We start from the raw sequence: 18,418 nt of genomic DNA on the forward strand, positions 1-18,418 counted from the left end.
TGTCCTCTAACTTTCACAATTGTTCCGTCATTAGAACGTTTGTATAACGGAAAACAATCAATTCCAACAGTTGTTTTAGATGTAAATTTTTTGGGATATTGATTTTTGCAAATTCCATTTTTTTTCATACATATATTAGTTGGATTCAATATTCCGCAAGGACCATGCATCATATGTTTAACAACACTTTTATATAAGTGTACATTTTTTGTTTTATCAGGTATTTCTGCTGAAACAATTTCATCGAAAGATTCAGGTGCATAAATTCGCCAATCTTTTTGTAGTATTATTAAAAAATGAACATGTGGTAAGCCTCTTTTTTGATGTTCAATTGTGTAAACATATGCTGCAACTTTACCAAAAATTTCTCGTTTAAATAATTCATTTTTTAAATCTTCTAATTTTGCTTTAAATATTCGTGCAATTAAATCAGGACGATTTTGAACTTCTTCATGTGGTTTTAATTCATCTAAAATTTCTTTCCAACTTGGATTACATGTCATAGTTAAGAAAATATCAGGTTTGCCAAAACGTTGAACTAATGCCATTGCTTCCATATATCTTTTGCGCATATCTCTTGGACCTCCAATAAAAGATGAAGGTAAGATAATTCGTCTTCCAATTTTGGAGGCATTAGTTTCTCCAATTGAAATACTATCAACAATACCTTGATATATATCTGATCTAATTTCTTGTTGTTTTGAACGAAAATAATTTAATCTTGATGTTTCAATTTTAATATACATGTCAACAACAAATTGTTGTAATAAACGACCAGATAATAATAAAATTGATTTGTTATGTTGTCTTATTTGTAATTTGAAACAATAATATTCACGGCATGAAATTGTTGGTTGTTTCTTCTTCTTCTTCAAAACTACAAAAATTATGGAAGAAAATTTAGAAATATAAATATATAAAAGTTTAAGATAACAAAATTAGAAGAATTAAAATTAGAGTTAAATATAGTTTGCCCCCTCCGACTATCATTTAATTCACAATTATGTACACCGGAGCTGCTTTCATTGGACTTGCGAGATGTATGGAAAAAATTTGAAAACGATGTGAAAAGAGAAATTTTCGTGGGGATAAAAAAATAGGAAAGCAGATCAACCAACCCCTTTTGTTTTCGAGGGAAATGCAGACGACAATGTTGTTGATGAAGTGAAGGGTAATTTTGTTTTTGCATTGAAGGAAATACACGTGAAAAGCACACAAATGACATTTTCGTTCGATTTAATGCTTGTTGTAGATGGAAGAGGGCGATTGGGATGTTTTGAAAATAAGAGGGGATATTTTGATGCAATCAATAATTTTAGGGGTACCTTGTAAATTAAGTAATAGTTGGAGGGGACAAAGTCTAACTCTTAAAATTATTATTACCTTTTTCTTCAGTTCGAAATAATTCCTCTGCATTACTTGATTTGTGTAAATCATTTAATGTTGATGTTTGATTGTTTAGCAATATTGTTCCTTTTTTTATTTTTTCAATTCCTTCATGCCAACCAGAATCACCAAGAGGAAATAATAATGGATATTGAAGTGGATCATAACAACCAAAATAATATTGAACAATATGATTTTGACCTGTATGACTGAAAACGATAATATTTCGATTTGTTTCTTCTACATAATTGTCAGATTCAGTCCAAATAGCTGCAACTTGCGATACTGATGGGGTATTATAAACACGTTGATCTAATCCAACGTCTGATCTTATGTGAATTACATGATTTTCGAGATTTGGAATGTTACTCAAGTTTCGAAAGAAATGACTATATGGATTAATTCTGAGTATATCCATCAATTGACTAATAATGGAAGGATCTAATCTTTCTGCATCATTAACACGATTTTCTAATTCATGTTCAGTATCATAAAAGTATAGTTGCAAGTACGAAGGATATCCATCTTCGGGAATTAAATCATTAATGTAATGATAGATTTGTCCTTGAACTCTAAATGTATAAATTCCTCTATTTCTTCTATATAAATTTGTATCAAACTTAACTCCAAATGATGTGAAGGCAAATTTATTATTATATGTACGCACGTATGTACGAAAATTTTCAGATTTGTTTGAATTAGAAGTAAATAACTGATATAGTTCATTAGGAATTTGACTAAACGCTAACGATATTGTTCCATCTGCACAACAAAAATTGTTTGGTTCATGATAAAATTTTTTTGCTCCACAATATTTACATGACGGTACTAATGGTAAATAACTTGATTCAAGAATTATAGTGTGTAATATTTGTCTAAAACAAGGAGATCTTCTTTGTCGTTTTCCTATATTAAAAAAATAAAAAACAATATTATTAAAGATAAGATATTAAATATTAATGTAAAAATTAACGAAAAAATGTGTTAGTTTGTACATTACCTAAATTGGAATTTGACGTTCTTTGAAAATTCAATTCATCTTCATTTAGATAATTAACCTATAAAAGCATTTTTTAATATTTATTGAATAGAATGAGAAAGGAATTGAAGGAAATATTTCTTTTAGTAAGAAATTGTTATGAATAAACCTGATTGGTCAATACTGAAGTTGACGTATTGTTATCGATGTTAATTCCAGAAAAGTTGGTATTCGAAGACGATCCAATTTCTCTTATACAAATCCCTTCATTGTTGTTTGAAGAAAGAGATAGGACATTCTGAGACTGTCTTTGCCTTCGCATTTCATTATGTCGAAGATTTTTCAACTCAGCATATCTCTCTCTTCTTTTTTGACGGATTTCTTCTTTTTTTTGGTTTGATTGGATACTATACCAATTTTTTCTTCGTGGATTGTTTTCACTTTCTTCTGGATTTATTCATAAAAGAAGTTAGATAAAAAAAAAACGGTGTTAATAATGTTTAAGTATATTTTAACATTTAATAATATTGTCTTACCGATCGGCATAAAGTTATGAAAAATTGTAAAATCTGTATCGATTTTGGTGCGTAATCTAAAAAAAAATTGAACATAAAAAAATGAAAAAAGTAAATATTAACATAACAATCATATAATATCATCAATTTATCCTAATTATAAGCGCACTTATATAAACATAAAAGAATTGAATAATATTTTTTCAAATGAGAGAGAAAAGAACGTACCAGGAAGTGGAGCACAAACAGAGGAATAAAGTAGACACAGCAAATTGATACCAACCAGATTGATGAAGAGCCAAACAAAAGCAAAAGCAACAAATCTGACAAAAAAAACATACATAAAAAAAAATTATTCTTATGATAAATAAAAAAGATGATATAAATAATTTCACTATTTATTGGGAAAAAAAAACTTACAAGCAAAGAATTAATGTATTGAATGGAATTTATTATCAAACATATTTTTAATAAAATATATAAAACAAAAAAAAATAAAATAAAATAAAAGGCTATAAAAAAACCACAAATAAATGGAAATGCTATTTTGTTTTATTTTTTTTATTATAATGTTTGTGTTAATAAATTAATGTTTATCAAATTTTCAAAAGTTATCAAACAAATTTTGAAAATAAAAAGACTAAATACTATATTTATGTATAAAAACTCAATAACCATAAGTTTGAAGTGATAAATAAGTATATAATTATTTTAAATACAATATCCAATCCATACATTCCACTTAGACCCTTCTTGTTTACTCCAGAAAGCAGCATCAACTGTATACAAGCACAATATCTCTAAACATAAATCAAGATAATGTTTTAAAACACTTTTACAGCCCTTTTTTGCCATCACCGTCATTCCGATTTCTTAAAGAACTTATTATTGCTTAATCCCAAGAATCAATTGGTTTGTTAGCCCTATTGGATTTTTCTTTTACATCTTTTGACCAATTTTAGCTAGATGTGTAACTCCTACCAGCAATATTTGGTTGGCCGCATAGAACAGTCTTATCTCTAATATTAGTTTTAATCTCTGTACTCATTCCTAAATCACAAACTAAATCCTAATTATTTCAAGCAGCCCGATTAGTTTTCTAAATTTTTGTAGCTATTGTTGATTTGCCCCCATTGATTTCTACCAATTAAAAATATATGATCAATTGGTTTTTTTAATGCAAATGAATATGATTAATTGGTTTTTTTCAATATTATATGTACTAATAATATTAATGACAGATCTTAATTAATTTCAAGCTGCTGGATCTTCATTAATTAATTCTTTATTAGCTTGTTGAATTCATGTTCCATTCTTATAATATTGACGCTGAAAGCATTTGCGGTGGATTCCTGAAACGGCCATGATAAAAAAATTTTAAGAATTAAGGAAAGCCCAGACATACAAAGTACGTAGTTTTAATTTCCACATATATACACAATAATATCCGACCATGCATGCAATCAGAAAGGTAGAAGCGAAATGGGAAAAAAATATATATATACAAGTACTCGATCAGAATCGCCATGCACCCTTCGATAGACAAGATCTATACATCTTTTTCCTTTGCCGGTGGAACTATAGAATAATTGCATGCATGTTCTTTAATAAGATAATTATTTAATTAAAGTTTCGATTGTTTGTTGAAAATTCCATTTCTAGTCATGTGCAAGACACACACACACTGCATATATATGCATGTCAACTTGTAATTGGATAATTATTTTGAGCTGGAACATTAATATTTGTTAAAAGATCCCCATGACTCTTCTTTTCCTTTCGATGATCCCTTGGTTGGTCTTCCTTCAGCCAGCAGCCAAAAGGGAACTTGATTATAAAATCCCACTTCCCAACTACATAAGTACGTGGCCTTTTTGCATCCACGGATCAGCAGCATGAGCTGGTATTGTTAGGCAGCCATTGCTGATAACATGAATGCATACGTCACTGATCATAATATCTCTTAACATAGTCAGCCCCATTTCCCCTATCACATAGTCAACCCCAAGCCAGCCGGCCCCCTCCGAAACGCAAAACGGCACCGTTTTAACCAAAAAATAAAAAAACCCTAGTGGTACACTATAAAACCATCCTTATACAGTCCGCGCCCCACTTGGTCTTCTTCCAGATTTTTCAGCTCTGCCTCTCTCTCTCTCATCCTACGGTTCAGTCTTCAGCTCCTCTCCTCATTCTACCTCCCGCTTTTTTTATCTCTCTCTCTCTCTCTCTCTCTGTTTTAGTCTTTTAATCCTTATAAGTTTGTCGCAATTTTTTTTTAAACATACAAATCTGAGGTTGTGGTTTTAAGATCTGCACAAAAAAAAAAAAAAAAAAAATTGTTCCCTTTCATCTATATTGGCTTTGTGTTTTTGGTTCGTATAATTTTTTTTTTTCCTTGCCTCTGATTTGATCTATTTTTCAGATGTGTAGAATTTTTTGTTTTTTCTTGCGGCTTGAGTTGGTCTACTTTTCGTATGGTGGATATTTTTTTTTCCTGCCGTATCAATTGATCTTCTTTCCAGATCTGCAAAATATTTTTTTTCTTTTTGCGTTACATTTATATTCGCTTCTACACGTCTCATCTGTGTAGAAGTTTTTTTTCCTTGTCTGAGTTGATATAGTTTCATATCTGGAGAATGAATTTTTTTCCTTGCGTTTCATGTATACTCACTTTTGATATGTTGACATATGTAGAAGGAAATTTGTTTTCCCGTCCGTTTGATTTCTTCTATTTTTATTTGTTGTTGTTTGGCGTTTGATGTAAATTAGATTTGTATTCTTCAGATCTGAACAACAATTTTTTTTTCTTTCGATCTATGTTCCTAGGGTTCATCTGTTTTCGATTCAAGTTTTTTTTTTTCTTGCCTTTCATTCCTACTATTTTTTTTTTCTTGTTGGGTGTTTGATGTATATTAGTTGTCTTTTTCAGATCTGCATAGCAAAATTTTTTTTCCTTCTGATCTTTAGCCTAGAGCAGTCTTTGTTCCATGTACCTCACGCTCACATGCTCTCTCCCTCACGACTTTTCCACCACCTTCGTGCTTCTGTGGAGCCACCGTCCACAACCCTTCATTTTTCTTCTTCCCCTCTTCTCTTTTAGTCACCGTGGGTGCTTTCTCACCATGGCCACACCCACAACAAAATCATCATCGCTTTAACCACGTAGGGTTTTCTGTTGTTTGTCTTTAGGTTCTGTTTCTTTTGTTGGGTTGTGACCCGGTGGCCCTCTTGCCGCCATCATGTCAAGGTCACACGGCATCACCGTATGGTTGGGTGCATCGTGGTTAGACAGCACGGCAATCAGTTTTGGATTCTATCCAGACAAGAGTGGGAGTTGATGGGTGAGAGTCTTGGTGTATTCAGTATCTATTTATTTATTTATTTATTATAGATAGGAGTGGGTGAGATAATAATATATATTATATAATATTTTATTTAAAATAGTAATGGAGTGGGTGTGCTGATAATAATATATATTATATAATATTTTATTTAAAATAATGACGGAGTGGGTGTGCTGATAATAATATATATTATATAATATTTTATTTAAAATAATGACGGAGTGGGTGTGCACGGTAATTAAATTTGGATTCTTTCTCGACAGGAGTGGGAGTTGGTGGGTGAGAGTGAGTGGGTGAGATGATAATATATGAGATGATAATAATATATATTATATAATATTTTATTTAAAATAGTAATGGAGTGGGTGTGCTGATAATAATATATATTATATAATATTTTATTTAAAATAATAATGGAGTGGGTGTGCACGGCAATTAAATTTGGATTCTTTCCCGACAGGAGTGGGAGTTGGTGGGTGAGAGTGAGTCGGTGAGATGATAATATATATTATATAATATTTTATCTAAAATAGTAATGTAGTGGGTGTGCTCGTGCATGACTGCGAGCTGCCGTCGATGGCAGATCTGAGGGACAAATGAGAGGAAAGAGATGTAAAGAGAGATCATCCATGCGAGGGAAGAGAAAGGGACTACAGGCGTCAGGCTTGGGGAGGAGGAAGTACTTGGTGGTGGAAGAGACCAGATAAGACCATATGTGCGTAGGATTATTTTTGAAATTTTATTTTGGAATGAGTTTTTTTTTTTTTTTTTTATTGTTGAAAGGGAGTTTTTTTTTTTTTTTTTGACTTTCTCGGTTGCATTTGTTGTTTGGGTGGGTTTATTTCACCATCTCGTGTGTATTAAGGAACTTTGTTTGAGTTTTTTTTTTTTTGATGGCATATTATTGGGTTTCTCGGTTGTATTTGTTGTTTGGTGGAGGAACTTTTATTTCTTATGGTTATTTTTCGATTTTTAGGTTGGATCTATTATTTATTGGCTGTCAAGGTGAGGAATAACTTGGCTTTATTTTTTCACTGTTAATTGTGTTTTTTTTTGTGTTCTCAGAACATATGAAGAAATCAGAGGAATCACGACATATGCATATGCAAATCATCTAATTACACACTGTAACAACATTCATACAATATAATTCATCTTTGCAATACTGAGAGAAACAACAAGAACATACCTAGAATTGATGAGATTCACGATTAACTTCGTCCAGGATGTTTTTTTTAAAAGGTTAGAATACGGAGAATAGATAGCTGAAGATACGGAATGAAAGAAATATTGACATTTAAATTTCAATCCGATTGCATTTTATCAGACAAAGCGATAAGCTTTAACTGTAAAAAGACATTAAAATGAAGCCGCGAATCAAAACGACACTAAAGATAACAAACTGGACAATAAAATTAAGGGGCAAAACAGGAAATAAACAGGAAAAGTTAAATCAGTTGGTGGGAATGGAAAAAGACCAAAAGGATTATCGGTAGAATAAAAGTAGAATGGAAATAACCGTAATTGTCAAATAAAACTAAGGGTAAAATTGGAAATATAAATGTTGGACGAAAATACTGTTCTTAAGCGATTCGCACTTTATATATTAGTATAGATATAGATATAGATATAGATATAGATAATATGAATAAAAAGAAAAAGTCTAATTGCAACTAGTTTTGGGGAACCGGCGTCATCGTTGTCCTATGTGGCACGTTTCCGAAACGGCGTCGTATCGATTAGTATTCGTTCTCAATTTCCCTCCCTCCCCCCTTTCTTGGTTTTTCATTTCCCCACTCGATTGTTCGAGACCCTTCCCCCCCTTCCCCTCCCTCCCCCCTTCCTTGGTTTTTCAGATTCCCTCTTGAAGGTCCGAGACCCTTCCCCTCCCTCCCGCTCCCCCTTCCCTCTTCCCATCGTCCTCTCCGTTTTGTCTTCCACCCTATTAGTTGTCTTCATCCTTCCTTCCATTGTTGCCGGCGCTTTCTTGTGTATCTTCTTCTCGGTAGACCCACAAATATGTACCCCTTTCATCTTCTTCAGCAAATATTTGATCTCTAACTCACAGAGCAACCCCTGTAGGCCATTGATCTTCGGCTTCGTGCCGAATAGCCCACGAACCACAGAGTCGATTTGTGACCCACGAACCACAGAGTCGATTTTTGGTCTCCACTCCACCAAATCAGAAATAAGCCCCGACAGAAACCCTAACCCTATCACTGACTGAAACCCTAACCCTAACATCGCTCTGTCTTGAAGCAGGTTAGGTTTCGGTGACTTGAGCTTGTTGTTTTGGTTTTAATTTCCAACATTCTATAATATAGCTTTGTGGTCATGCCAAATCGTTAATATTTAACAGTGTTCTTGTGAAATGTTTAATTGTTATTTGCTTTTCTAGTTCTTTTTATAATAAAACTGTTAAATTTGAAGACTTGGTTTGGGATTCCATTGTTAGGTTTCGGTGACTTGAGCTTATTGTTTTGATTTTAGTTTCCAACATTCTAGAGTATAGCTTTGTGGTCATGTGTGATTATTAATATTTAATAGTGTTCTTGTGAAGTGTTTAATTGTTATTTGCTTTTCTAGTTCTTTTTATAATAAAACTATTAAATTTGAAGACTTGGTTTGGGATTCCATTGTTAGGTTTCGGTGACTTGAGCTTGTTGTTTTGGTTTTAGTTTCCAACATTCTAGAGTATAGCTTTGTGGTCACGTGTGATTGTTAATATTTAACAGTGTTCTTGTGAAGTGTTTAATTGTTATTTGCTTTTCTACTTCTTTTTATAATAAAACTGTTAAATTTGAAGACTTGGTTTGGGATTCCATTGTTAGGTTTCGGTGACTTGAGCTTGTTGCTTTGGTTTTAGTTTCCAACATTCTAGAGTATAGCTTTGTGGTCATGTGTGATTGTTAATATTTAACAGTGTTCTTGTGAAGTGTTTAATTGTTATTTGCTTTTCTACTTCTTTTTATAATAAAACTGTTAAATTTGAAGACTTGGTTTGGGATTCCATTGTTAGGTTTTGATGACTTGAGCTTGTTGTTTTGGTTTTAGTTTCCAACATTCTAGAGTATAGCTTTGTGGTCATGTGTGATTGTTAATATTTAACAGTGTTCTTGTGAATTGTTTAATTGTTATTTGCTTTTCTAGTTCTTTTTATAATAAAACTGTTAAATTTGAAGACTTGGTTTGGGATTCCATTGTTAGGTTTCGGTGACTTGAGCTTGTTGTTTTGGTTTTAGTTTTCAACATTCTAGAGTATAGCTTTGTGGTCATGTGTGATTGTTAATATTTAACAGTATTCTTGTGAAGTGTTTAATTGTTATTTGCTTTTCTACTTCTTTTTATAATAAAACTGTTAAATTTGAAGACTTGGTTTGGGATTCCATTGTTAGGTTTCGGTGACTTGAGCTTGTTGTTTTGGTTTTAGTTTCCAACATTCTAGAGTATAGCTTTATGGTCATGTGTGATTGTTAATATTTAACAGTGTTCTTGTGAAGTGTTTAATTTTTATTTGCTATTCTAGTTCTTTTTATAATAAAACTGTTAAATTTAAAGACTTGGTTTGGGATTCCATTGTTAAGTTTCGGTGACTTGAGCTTGTTGTTTTGGTTTTAGTTTCCAACATTCTAGAGTATAGTTTTGTGGTCACGTGTGATTGTTAATATTTAGCAGTGTTCTTGTGAAGTGTTTAATTGTTATTTGCTTTTCTAGTTCTTTTTATAATAAAACTGTTAAATTTGAAGACTTAGTTTGGGATTCCATTGTTAGGTTTCGGTGACTTGAGCTTGTTGTTTTGGTTTTAGTTTCCAACATTCTAGAGTATAGCTTTGTGGTCATGTGTGATTGTTAATATTTAACAGTGTTCTTGTGAAGTGTTTAATTTTTATTTGCTTTTCTAGTTCTTTTTATAATAAAACTGTTAAATTTGAAGACTTGGTTTGGGATTCCATTGTTAGGTTTCGGTGACTTGAGCTTGTTACTTTGGTTTTAGTTTCCAACATCCTAAATATGATTGAACAGTTGGCCATACAGCCATTTGGTTTTGGTTATATTGGTTGTACTCTGTATCTAATATGATTGAACAGTTGGCCATACAGCCACTTGATTTTGGTTATATTTTGGTACTCTGTATCTAATATGATTGAACAGTTGGCCATACAGCCACTTGGTTTTGGTTATATTTTGGTACTCTGTATCTAATATGATTGAACAGTTGGCAATCATGCCACTTGGTTTTGGTTATATTTTGGTACTCTGTATCTAATATGATTGAACATTTGGCAATACAGCCACTTGGTTTTGGTTATATTTTGGTATTCTGTATCTAATATGATTGAACATTTGGCAATCATGCCACTTGGTTTTGGTTATATTTTGGTACTCTATATCTAATATGATTGAACAGTTGGCCATACAGCCACTTGGCTTTGGTTATATTTTGGTACTCTGTATCCAATATGATTGAACAGTTGGCCATACAGCCACTTGGTTTTGGTTATATTTTGGTACTTTCTGTATCCAATATGTTTGAACTGTGTTATATATCTTTTTATTGTGGCAAATATATATTACTTACCAACTAATTTTGGGAAATTAGTCTTTCCTTTCTCTCCTTTGTTTCATCTTAGAAATGCCATCATCGTCATCAATGTTTTATTCATCTTTTGCTAAACGTACCACGGCTCAACCATTGTGTTGCTGTGGGGTCAAAGCCACACTGAAATACTCAACTACAACAAAAAAACCCTGGCAGGCCATTCTTAGGGTGTCTAAAGTACAATACAAAGGTAATTACATCTGTATCATATCCTTTGTTTCCCCACTCCATTTCTTTATGTGTTGTCTAACATCTTTGTGTAACAATGGTCAGGGATTACCCTCCTGCAAGTTTTTCCAGTGGGCAGATAGTAATCAAGTGATTGAGCTCCAGCTCCAAGAAAGAATCATGCTCCTGTTATAGAAGGAGAAAGATCTGGAGAAAATAGTCCATCTTCTCAAGAAAAGGGAGATCGACTTGTGGAAGATAGTGGATCAGCTTGAGAAGGAGTTAGTGCGTCGCATAGAAGATGGAGATATTCAGAGGGAGTGGAAACTGAGTTCTACACTTTTTAGTGGTTTTGTATTAGTGGTAGTATTAATTTGTATTAGACGTTTGCTGCTCTTGTATTAGAGGAGAGGGTATTGAATTCCTGCCTAGTGTTGTCATTAGTAGATGTCGTAGCCCCATTTTCGGGAGAAACTTTTCTAGGTCTTTTGGTGGTTTTGTTTTTGTATCTAAATGCAGTGAGCATTATTTATTCCTGACTAATGTAGTAACCAATCTTATTGTAATGAGATTGGGTCTTATATTTCTTGTTAAAGCTGAATTCAGAGGGATCAATGCAGGTCTTTATAAATCAAATCCTTTGTTTCAATATAAGACACATTCATTAGTGGTTGGGTTGTATTTTTTGTTTCCAGAAATCAATCATTTACTTTTCGTAGACTACTCAAACCATGCATAACCTGTATGCAAACAGGTATCATAACCTTCAAAATCTCGTGCAAAACCAGACTCATTTGTACTCATGCCCAGTAGTACATGCTACGGATGCACTACAACACATGCACTATCTTACCTTACCCACGCAGATAAGCTCTTCGATTAGTGAGCACTATCTTCATCACCTATACACCCTTCGATTACCACGCAGGTATCTTCATCCGAAACATCCTCATTCAACACTAACCCAGTCATATTGCCAACTGCATGCACTATAACCCCCCTCATCATATACAACCCAGAAAGCTATGCCAACTGCATGCACTATAAGCAATCCCTTTACATTTTTCCAGCCAAATACAACTATAAACCCAAAAACCAGTCAAAACATTCAAAATCTCATGTGTAATCAATCCAAAACATAACTGCCAAGCAAATTCAATATAAGGACATGTATTCCATCTCAATGAGTGTGTATCCAATCCATTTCATAACACCTATACAAAATCAACACAAACCATTCATTACATAAAAAATCAACCCAAACCTTTGCTTTTCTTCTTGCTCTTGTACAAAATCAACCCAAAATGATTAAACTTGCTCAAAGCCATATTTATTGAAGATGTTCACTATGCCAAATTTCATTTCACCAATAGTTCTCAAATAACAATATTATATTTTCAACATGCTCTTGTGGTAACTAGTATTTCCAGCCAAACCGCATCAACCTACACACAAAAACCGAAATATATTAATGGCATGCCAAATGATAACTAGTTACCAACATGCACAAGAACTTTGGTACTTCATCACAAAACATTTAATATAAACAAGTTGCATTACTCAAACCATAATACCATCTAAATCTCGTGCCCTGCATGCACTTTTTGTACTCACGACAATCATTGCATTTTGGATGGTTGTGAACCATCTAATACAGTCGAAAGCGGTTGTGATCTATCCAACCCAACAAGCATCTGTAGACCGAGAGAAGGATTATATTACAGCCGAAATATACTACTCTTATAAATACCGATGAACCACAAGTTGGGATCCCCTTACACTTTCTTGACTTTGCACAAATGTTTCTTGGGGCTGGGCTTCAGTAATGTCAGGAGCTGGTATAGATTCTCGAGCAGCCTGATTCAAAATGAGAGCAATGATTCAAAATCAAATATAACTATAATTTTATAATCTTGTGAATCAAACAAATGTAAAAATCAACATTATTACTTGCTCAAAGCCAAATAAATTCTTGTGCACGTCTACGACTGGTGTATCTTCTCTATCTCGTTGAAAATAATATATCAAATATTTCACGTATAACCTTCAGCATCAACAAGGGATAAACAAAAAGAATTAATATAAGGACCTGTTTGTGTTTTCCTTTTCCCTGAGCTCGCTTCGTCTTCTCCTTTACTTTTCGTAGGTCTCTCTCCATCCTGGATGCTCTCCTCAGAGATGGACGTCTCCATTTCCCTCTCACAACATGTGGACTGAGTACTTATTTTGAAGAACTAACAGTAGCCAAAACATTTGTCGTACCATCAACATTAAAACATTTGTCGTACCATCAACATTGGGACAACATGGGGGATCTTGATTGCCAGAATACAGCTCAATCATTGCATGCAACTTATTAGTTGCATCCAAAGTATGTTCTCTCGAACCCGTAGCATGAGTAATCATCTTATAACATATGTTCAAAAGACTTGAATAAGCTATAGAATCCTCCCATTGTTGTACTGTGTCGTAGCTGCTGTGGATTAACATGTATCTTCTTTTGATGTCCTTCCTCCACCAATCCAAAATGTACCTATCAGGCAATGATTTAATCCCGTTATATTTGAACACAGCGAAGATGTGTCTGCACACTATCCCCCTCATTTCAAACAACCCCCAAGAACACTTGGCAGCTGTATCTTCCTGACTAAAGACCATTGAATGTGTAACCAATTTAGTGAACTCTTCGAGACAAACTTCATCCTTCACACCATAGGTCTTTATAGTACCATCCACCTTCAGTAAAACTGGGTCCAAGTCAATAACGCGGGCAAGTTGTTGCTGAAGTTCCCTAAACTTTTCATTCGTGTATAAATCTTGATATCTCTTTTCAATGGAAGATCTTAAGATGCAGGGAATAGTGACATTAAATGAGTGGAAATCCGCTACATTTTCGTTCTCAATTTTCTTTTTCAAGGCATTATCATATTGATCGACAAACTCTTTCAAGTTTGTCTTCGCATGAACATAGCCGTCAAAAAATTCATTTATGCTCTCGCTCCGCTGAGTTGTACTCATTCCAGCCCAAAAACCTCTCTCAAGAAGGTCGGTACCCAGTACTCACGCTCAATGTATAAACTCTGCAGCCATGCATTCTCATGCAAGTTGTACATGATGATGAACTGATCCCAACATTTCTCAAAATCTTCCCCACTTTGGCTGTTATACACACACTCATTAGTGCAGTTTTCATTCTAGTCTTGTAGGAAGCATAGCTCCCAAGCTTTTTGGGTACTTTCTTAAGTATATGCCAAAGGCAGAATCGATGCCGGCTCTCGGGAAAAACAATTGCAATAGCATTTTTCATCGCTCTGTCTTGATCAGTGATAATAGCCTTAAAGGCTATACCATCCATACACTGCAACCAAGTCTGAAATAACCACACGAATGTCTCCGTATCCTCTGAGGAAATCAAGCCAGCTCCCAACAAAATTGATTGCCCATAGTGGTTTACACCAACAAATGGTGCAAAGGGCATCCCATACCGGTTCGTCAGGTATGTGGTGTCAAATGTGACCACATCACCGAAATATTGGTAGGCTGCTCTACTGTGGGGGTCCACCCAGAATATATTCTTTAACCTCCCGTCATCATCCAGGTCCATTAATGCAAAGAACCTCGGATTTTTGTACTGCATCCGTAAAAAGTAGTCTCGAAACGCCCCAGCACCACCTGCGCCCAGTCGTAGATGTCGTGCCTTGTCGATGTAGTTACGACAATCCTTTTCCAGAAACGGGAGGTTCTTAAATCCACCCGCGCCAACAACAAGAGAACCGAAACTCTTATTCATTCGGATGCCAGCCATATCATTTGTATCAAGGACCCTTTTTACAGATTCACTTACTTCTCTATTACATCGAAAGAAGCGTGATTTCTTTGGGCTAAGGTTGTGGTTATGGATATTGTGAACTGAATTCAGTCGAAACTTTCCATCAGGAGTTTTTGAGGCATTAATCTTTGCTTTACATTCACTCTTTCCTGTCGGACGAGGGTTGGAGACATTCAAAATCCTATTCCGGACCTTCCCACCACGGGCACAGGCAAGCGTAACATATCTAACAGTCCCATCCTCTCCCCTCTCACTTCTTTTTGTCATCACCTCAAACCCGCATTTCTTCCCATATTCCTTCTAGTAACTCATTAAATCTTCTAAGGAATTAAACTCTATCTTGGACTTTGGCACATCATCACCATCCATTTGCACTTTCTCAGATTCTCTGGCATTGGATATGGGGGTTTCAGTTTCCCCACCATCGGGTCTATTATCTTGTGCGAATGGTCCATCCGTAAAACATTCATCAACTCTAGAGGATGTACATGGCGATTCGGTTTCCCAACCATCAGTTCTATTATCCTCGGTACCTTGGAATTTGCTCATAATGGAGCCTATACTAATGCGAGATACCGGGCCTTCCATGCCATGTTGAAAGGGGTAACTACCATTCTGGCAAAAAGAAAAAAACAATGCAATTAAACTCCTTTAAAAAACTAGGTTGAATTAAAATAAAATCTAACTCGATATGACATCATTACCTGTAGGTGCATTGTACATTGGTTGGCACTAGGATATGCTAAAAAACCCAGTGACCACGCAGGCATTGGTCCATAGTAACTGTGCATGTAATTTGAGATGTTTGGAGAAGTTGATGGTATGTCCTAAAATGTTTTGTAATAAGTTATTGATGTGTATTGAAAATAAATATCAACTAATAAACAAATAATGTTTTCGATATATTAAATAATATAACATACCGCGGGTAGGGGATTTGAGCTAAATGGCTTTGAATTAGATGGGTCTTCTTTTCCGTTTCTCATTCTAAGAGGGAGGCAAATGAATTGTCAATAACAATATTATATAACTTAAACCACATTAAAATCTATAAACCAGTATATAAAACATGATCAAAGATATGTATATCTACAAAAAATCCAAAACATCAACATTACTTGGAGGAAACAATGTGTTGCAAATTCTTTCCAACCAATCACTTGGAATATATAAAACCAACAAAGTTATCATTGACTATAAATTTGCAAAGCTGGAGAACATTGACATAGATTTGGTACCTACTCAAACCATTCTAAGTGTGACACCCTCAAATTCCATTTGGGATCGAACGGACATTTGAAGTGTCGAGACATGCAACACAAGGTTACCTGCCCCCGTTCATGACATATAAGATGCAATGTTCCTAACATGCATCTAACAATATGCAATATTCGCAGCGGATAATTTTTTTTTTCTTTAGTAATACTATGCACCAAATTGAAAATATCACAAATGTTTAAAACATACTTCATACATAAAAACCTATTGAACAACTAAGATCATAACACTAGTCCAAAATAGTTATGATCCAAAAGTACTAGAAATGCAACTCCATCATACAAGTAGTAATTTAACTACTATATTAACATTAACGATGCACAGTCGTTCAGTCGACTGTGTCTAGTTGGTCAGCTCCTGATCCTCCTTCAGGTCCTGTAAAAAGATCTACCATTCGAGAAAAATGGTAGTTGGGACTACCACAGTGAGATTTGATTACAAATCTCAGCAAGTTAACAAAAAAACTTCCACACATGCTAATGATGCATGGATGACAGTAAAAGTATAAATGCATAATTGACATAACTTAAATTGAAACATGAACTGAATTTGACTTGACATAAACTTGATCTAAAACTTGACTTAGTATGAACTTACTCTGAAACTTGAATTAACATGAAAAATACATATTCCACCATGTATTCTACGTGTAAATACATACTCCACAGTTGTTATGGCCCCATGTATTCTACGCAAACTTGACTTAACATGAAAAATACATACTCCACAGTTGTTGTGGCCCCATGTATTCTACGTGTAAATACATACTCCACAGTTGTTGTGGCCCCATGTATTCTACACATCACAATGCAGTTAAATACATACTCCACAGTTGTTGTGGCCCCATGTATTTTACGTGTAAATGCATACTCCATAGTTGTTGTGGCCCCATGTATTCTACACATCACAATGCAGTTAAATACATACTCTACAGTTGTTGTGGCCCCATGTATTCTACACAAACTGAATGTACTCAAGATGAAACGTGACTGGAATATGAAAGGACTGGAGCCCTGACGTAACATAACGTGATTTGAACATAACTTGAAATACATGACCAACTTGAGATAGAAACATTTCGTAACATGGCATAACATATAATAGACAACATATTTGACATGACATACTTGTAATGTACAGTAATACATGACAGAATATATTATGTAACAGATAAAAATTAATGACAGAATAAATTTTGTATAATAGACAATTACGTGATAACTTGGCATGGCATGACATATATGATAACATACATACATACACTGTAGTTCCTTTACTTAGCACACATACACAGTAGATTGCTAGTAAGTTAAAAGCTAACTTACCTCGATCTCCGCGTTTCTTATAAAACTTCAAGTGCGATCACGAGGAACTGTAATTAGTGATTCTAAAAGTTAGAACTAAATCACTAATAATTTGAAATATGGAAAATACTAACGTAAAGAGTAAAATTTTCATTTTACTCTCTACATGTGAGAAAATGACCGTTTTACCCATAACTTAAGGATTTTGCATATTAACTCCAAAAGTTTCTAAAATTTACATTCTTCATGTAAATTTTGTCCTAAACTTAAATATCAACTCAGAAAAATTTAAAACAAAACACAACTATGAAAAACACACTATGGCCGAAACATCCATAGGTCATTTCCCTTGATTTTTGTTACAATTCCTTTCAACTTCAAAACTCATGCTTAAACCAAAATTTTGCAACAAACATCTTCCAATCCTAAGTTCAAAACCATACTTAAAACATCCATTTAGAAAAAGCTAATAATCAACACCAAACTTTTTTTGTAAAAAGATTCAAGCACTTGAATCACAAGTTTTGACTTTAAATCAAAACATCTCCAAGAATTTCAAAAATCAAATCTTACTTCTAACATATCCATAATATCATCCTAACATCAACCATGCTTTAAATCATCAAACTAAAGTCACCAAAATCACAAAATAACATTTGGAGTTTTTGGTTTTACACTTAGTCCAAAAACAGAAACTTTTTCCTCAACTAGTTTTGATAAATCTCTTGATATATGACTTATAAATATATGATCTTCAAACCAAACCATTACATGGTTTAAAAAGATTTCCTAAAACATATATAAGCTTCTAATTCAAGATCACATGGTTAGAAATTAACCAAAACATAAATTTAGCCAAGAATATTCACACTTTGGCTTATCTAAATATCTCTTTGCATAAAATTTCATATCTTTGAAACTAACATCAAATATCTTCAAAATAATAATATAACATGTATATAAGATGCTTAAGATCCTCCAATAAAATTATCAAAGTCATTAGAATAGGTTTAGA

At 33.8% G+C, this 18,418-nt stretch overlaps 2 protein-coding genes and 1 long non-coding RNA gene across 3 annotated transcripts; 1 reads left to right on the forward strand and 2 right to left on the reverse strand.

Annotated features, from left to right (window-relative positions):
* Window positions 1-4,497: 4,497 nt before the first annotated feature.
* Window positions 4,498-7,265, forward strand: LOC122280976. The gene is made up of 2 exons (XR_006230108.1): window positions 4,498-6,221; window positions 6,808-7,265. It is a non-coding gene; the product is annotated as an uncharacterized LOC122280976 (long non-coding RNA).
* Window positions 7,266-12,611: 5,346 nt separating this feature from the next.
* Window positions 12,612-14,010, reverse strand: LOC122282446 (protein FAR1-RELATED SEQUENCE 5-like). The gene is made up of 3 exons (XM_043094398.1): window positions 13,255-14,010; window positions 12,772-12,849; window positions 12,612-12,686 (listed from the first exon to the last, which is right to left on the reverse strand). The coding sequence occupies exons 1-3, from the start codon at window positions 14,008-14,010 to the stop codon at window positions 12,612-12,614; spliced, it is 909 nt and encodes a 302-aa protein (XP_042950332.1).
* Window positions 14,011-14,029: 19 nt separating this feature from the next.
* Window positions 14,030-15,088, reverse strand: LOC122282447 (protein FAR-RED IMPAIRED RESPONSE 1-like). The gene has a single exon (XM_043094399.1). It carries the CDS (start codon window positions 15,086-15,088, stop codon window positions 14,030-14,032), a length of 1,059 nt encoding a protein of 352 aa, XP_042950333.1.
* Between the last annotated feature and the right edge of the window lie 3,330 nt (window positions 15,089-18,418).

Source organism: Carya illinoinensis, chromosome 11, assembly GCF_018687715.1.
Source record: "Carya illinoinensis cultivar Pawnee chromosome 11, C.illinoinensisPawnee_v1, whole genome shotgun sequence".
In the NCBI taxonomy this organism is placed as follows: Eukaryota; Viridiplantae; Streptophyta; class Magnoliopsida; order Fagales; family Juglandaceae; genus Carya; species Carya illinoinensis.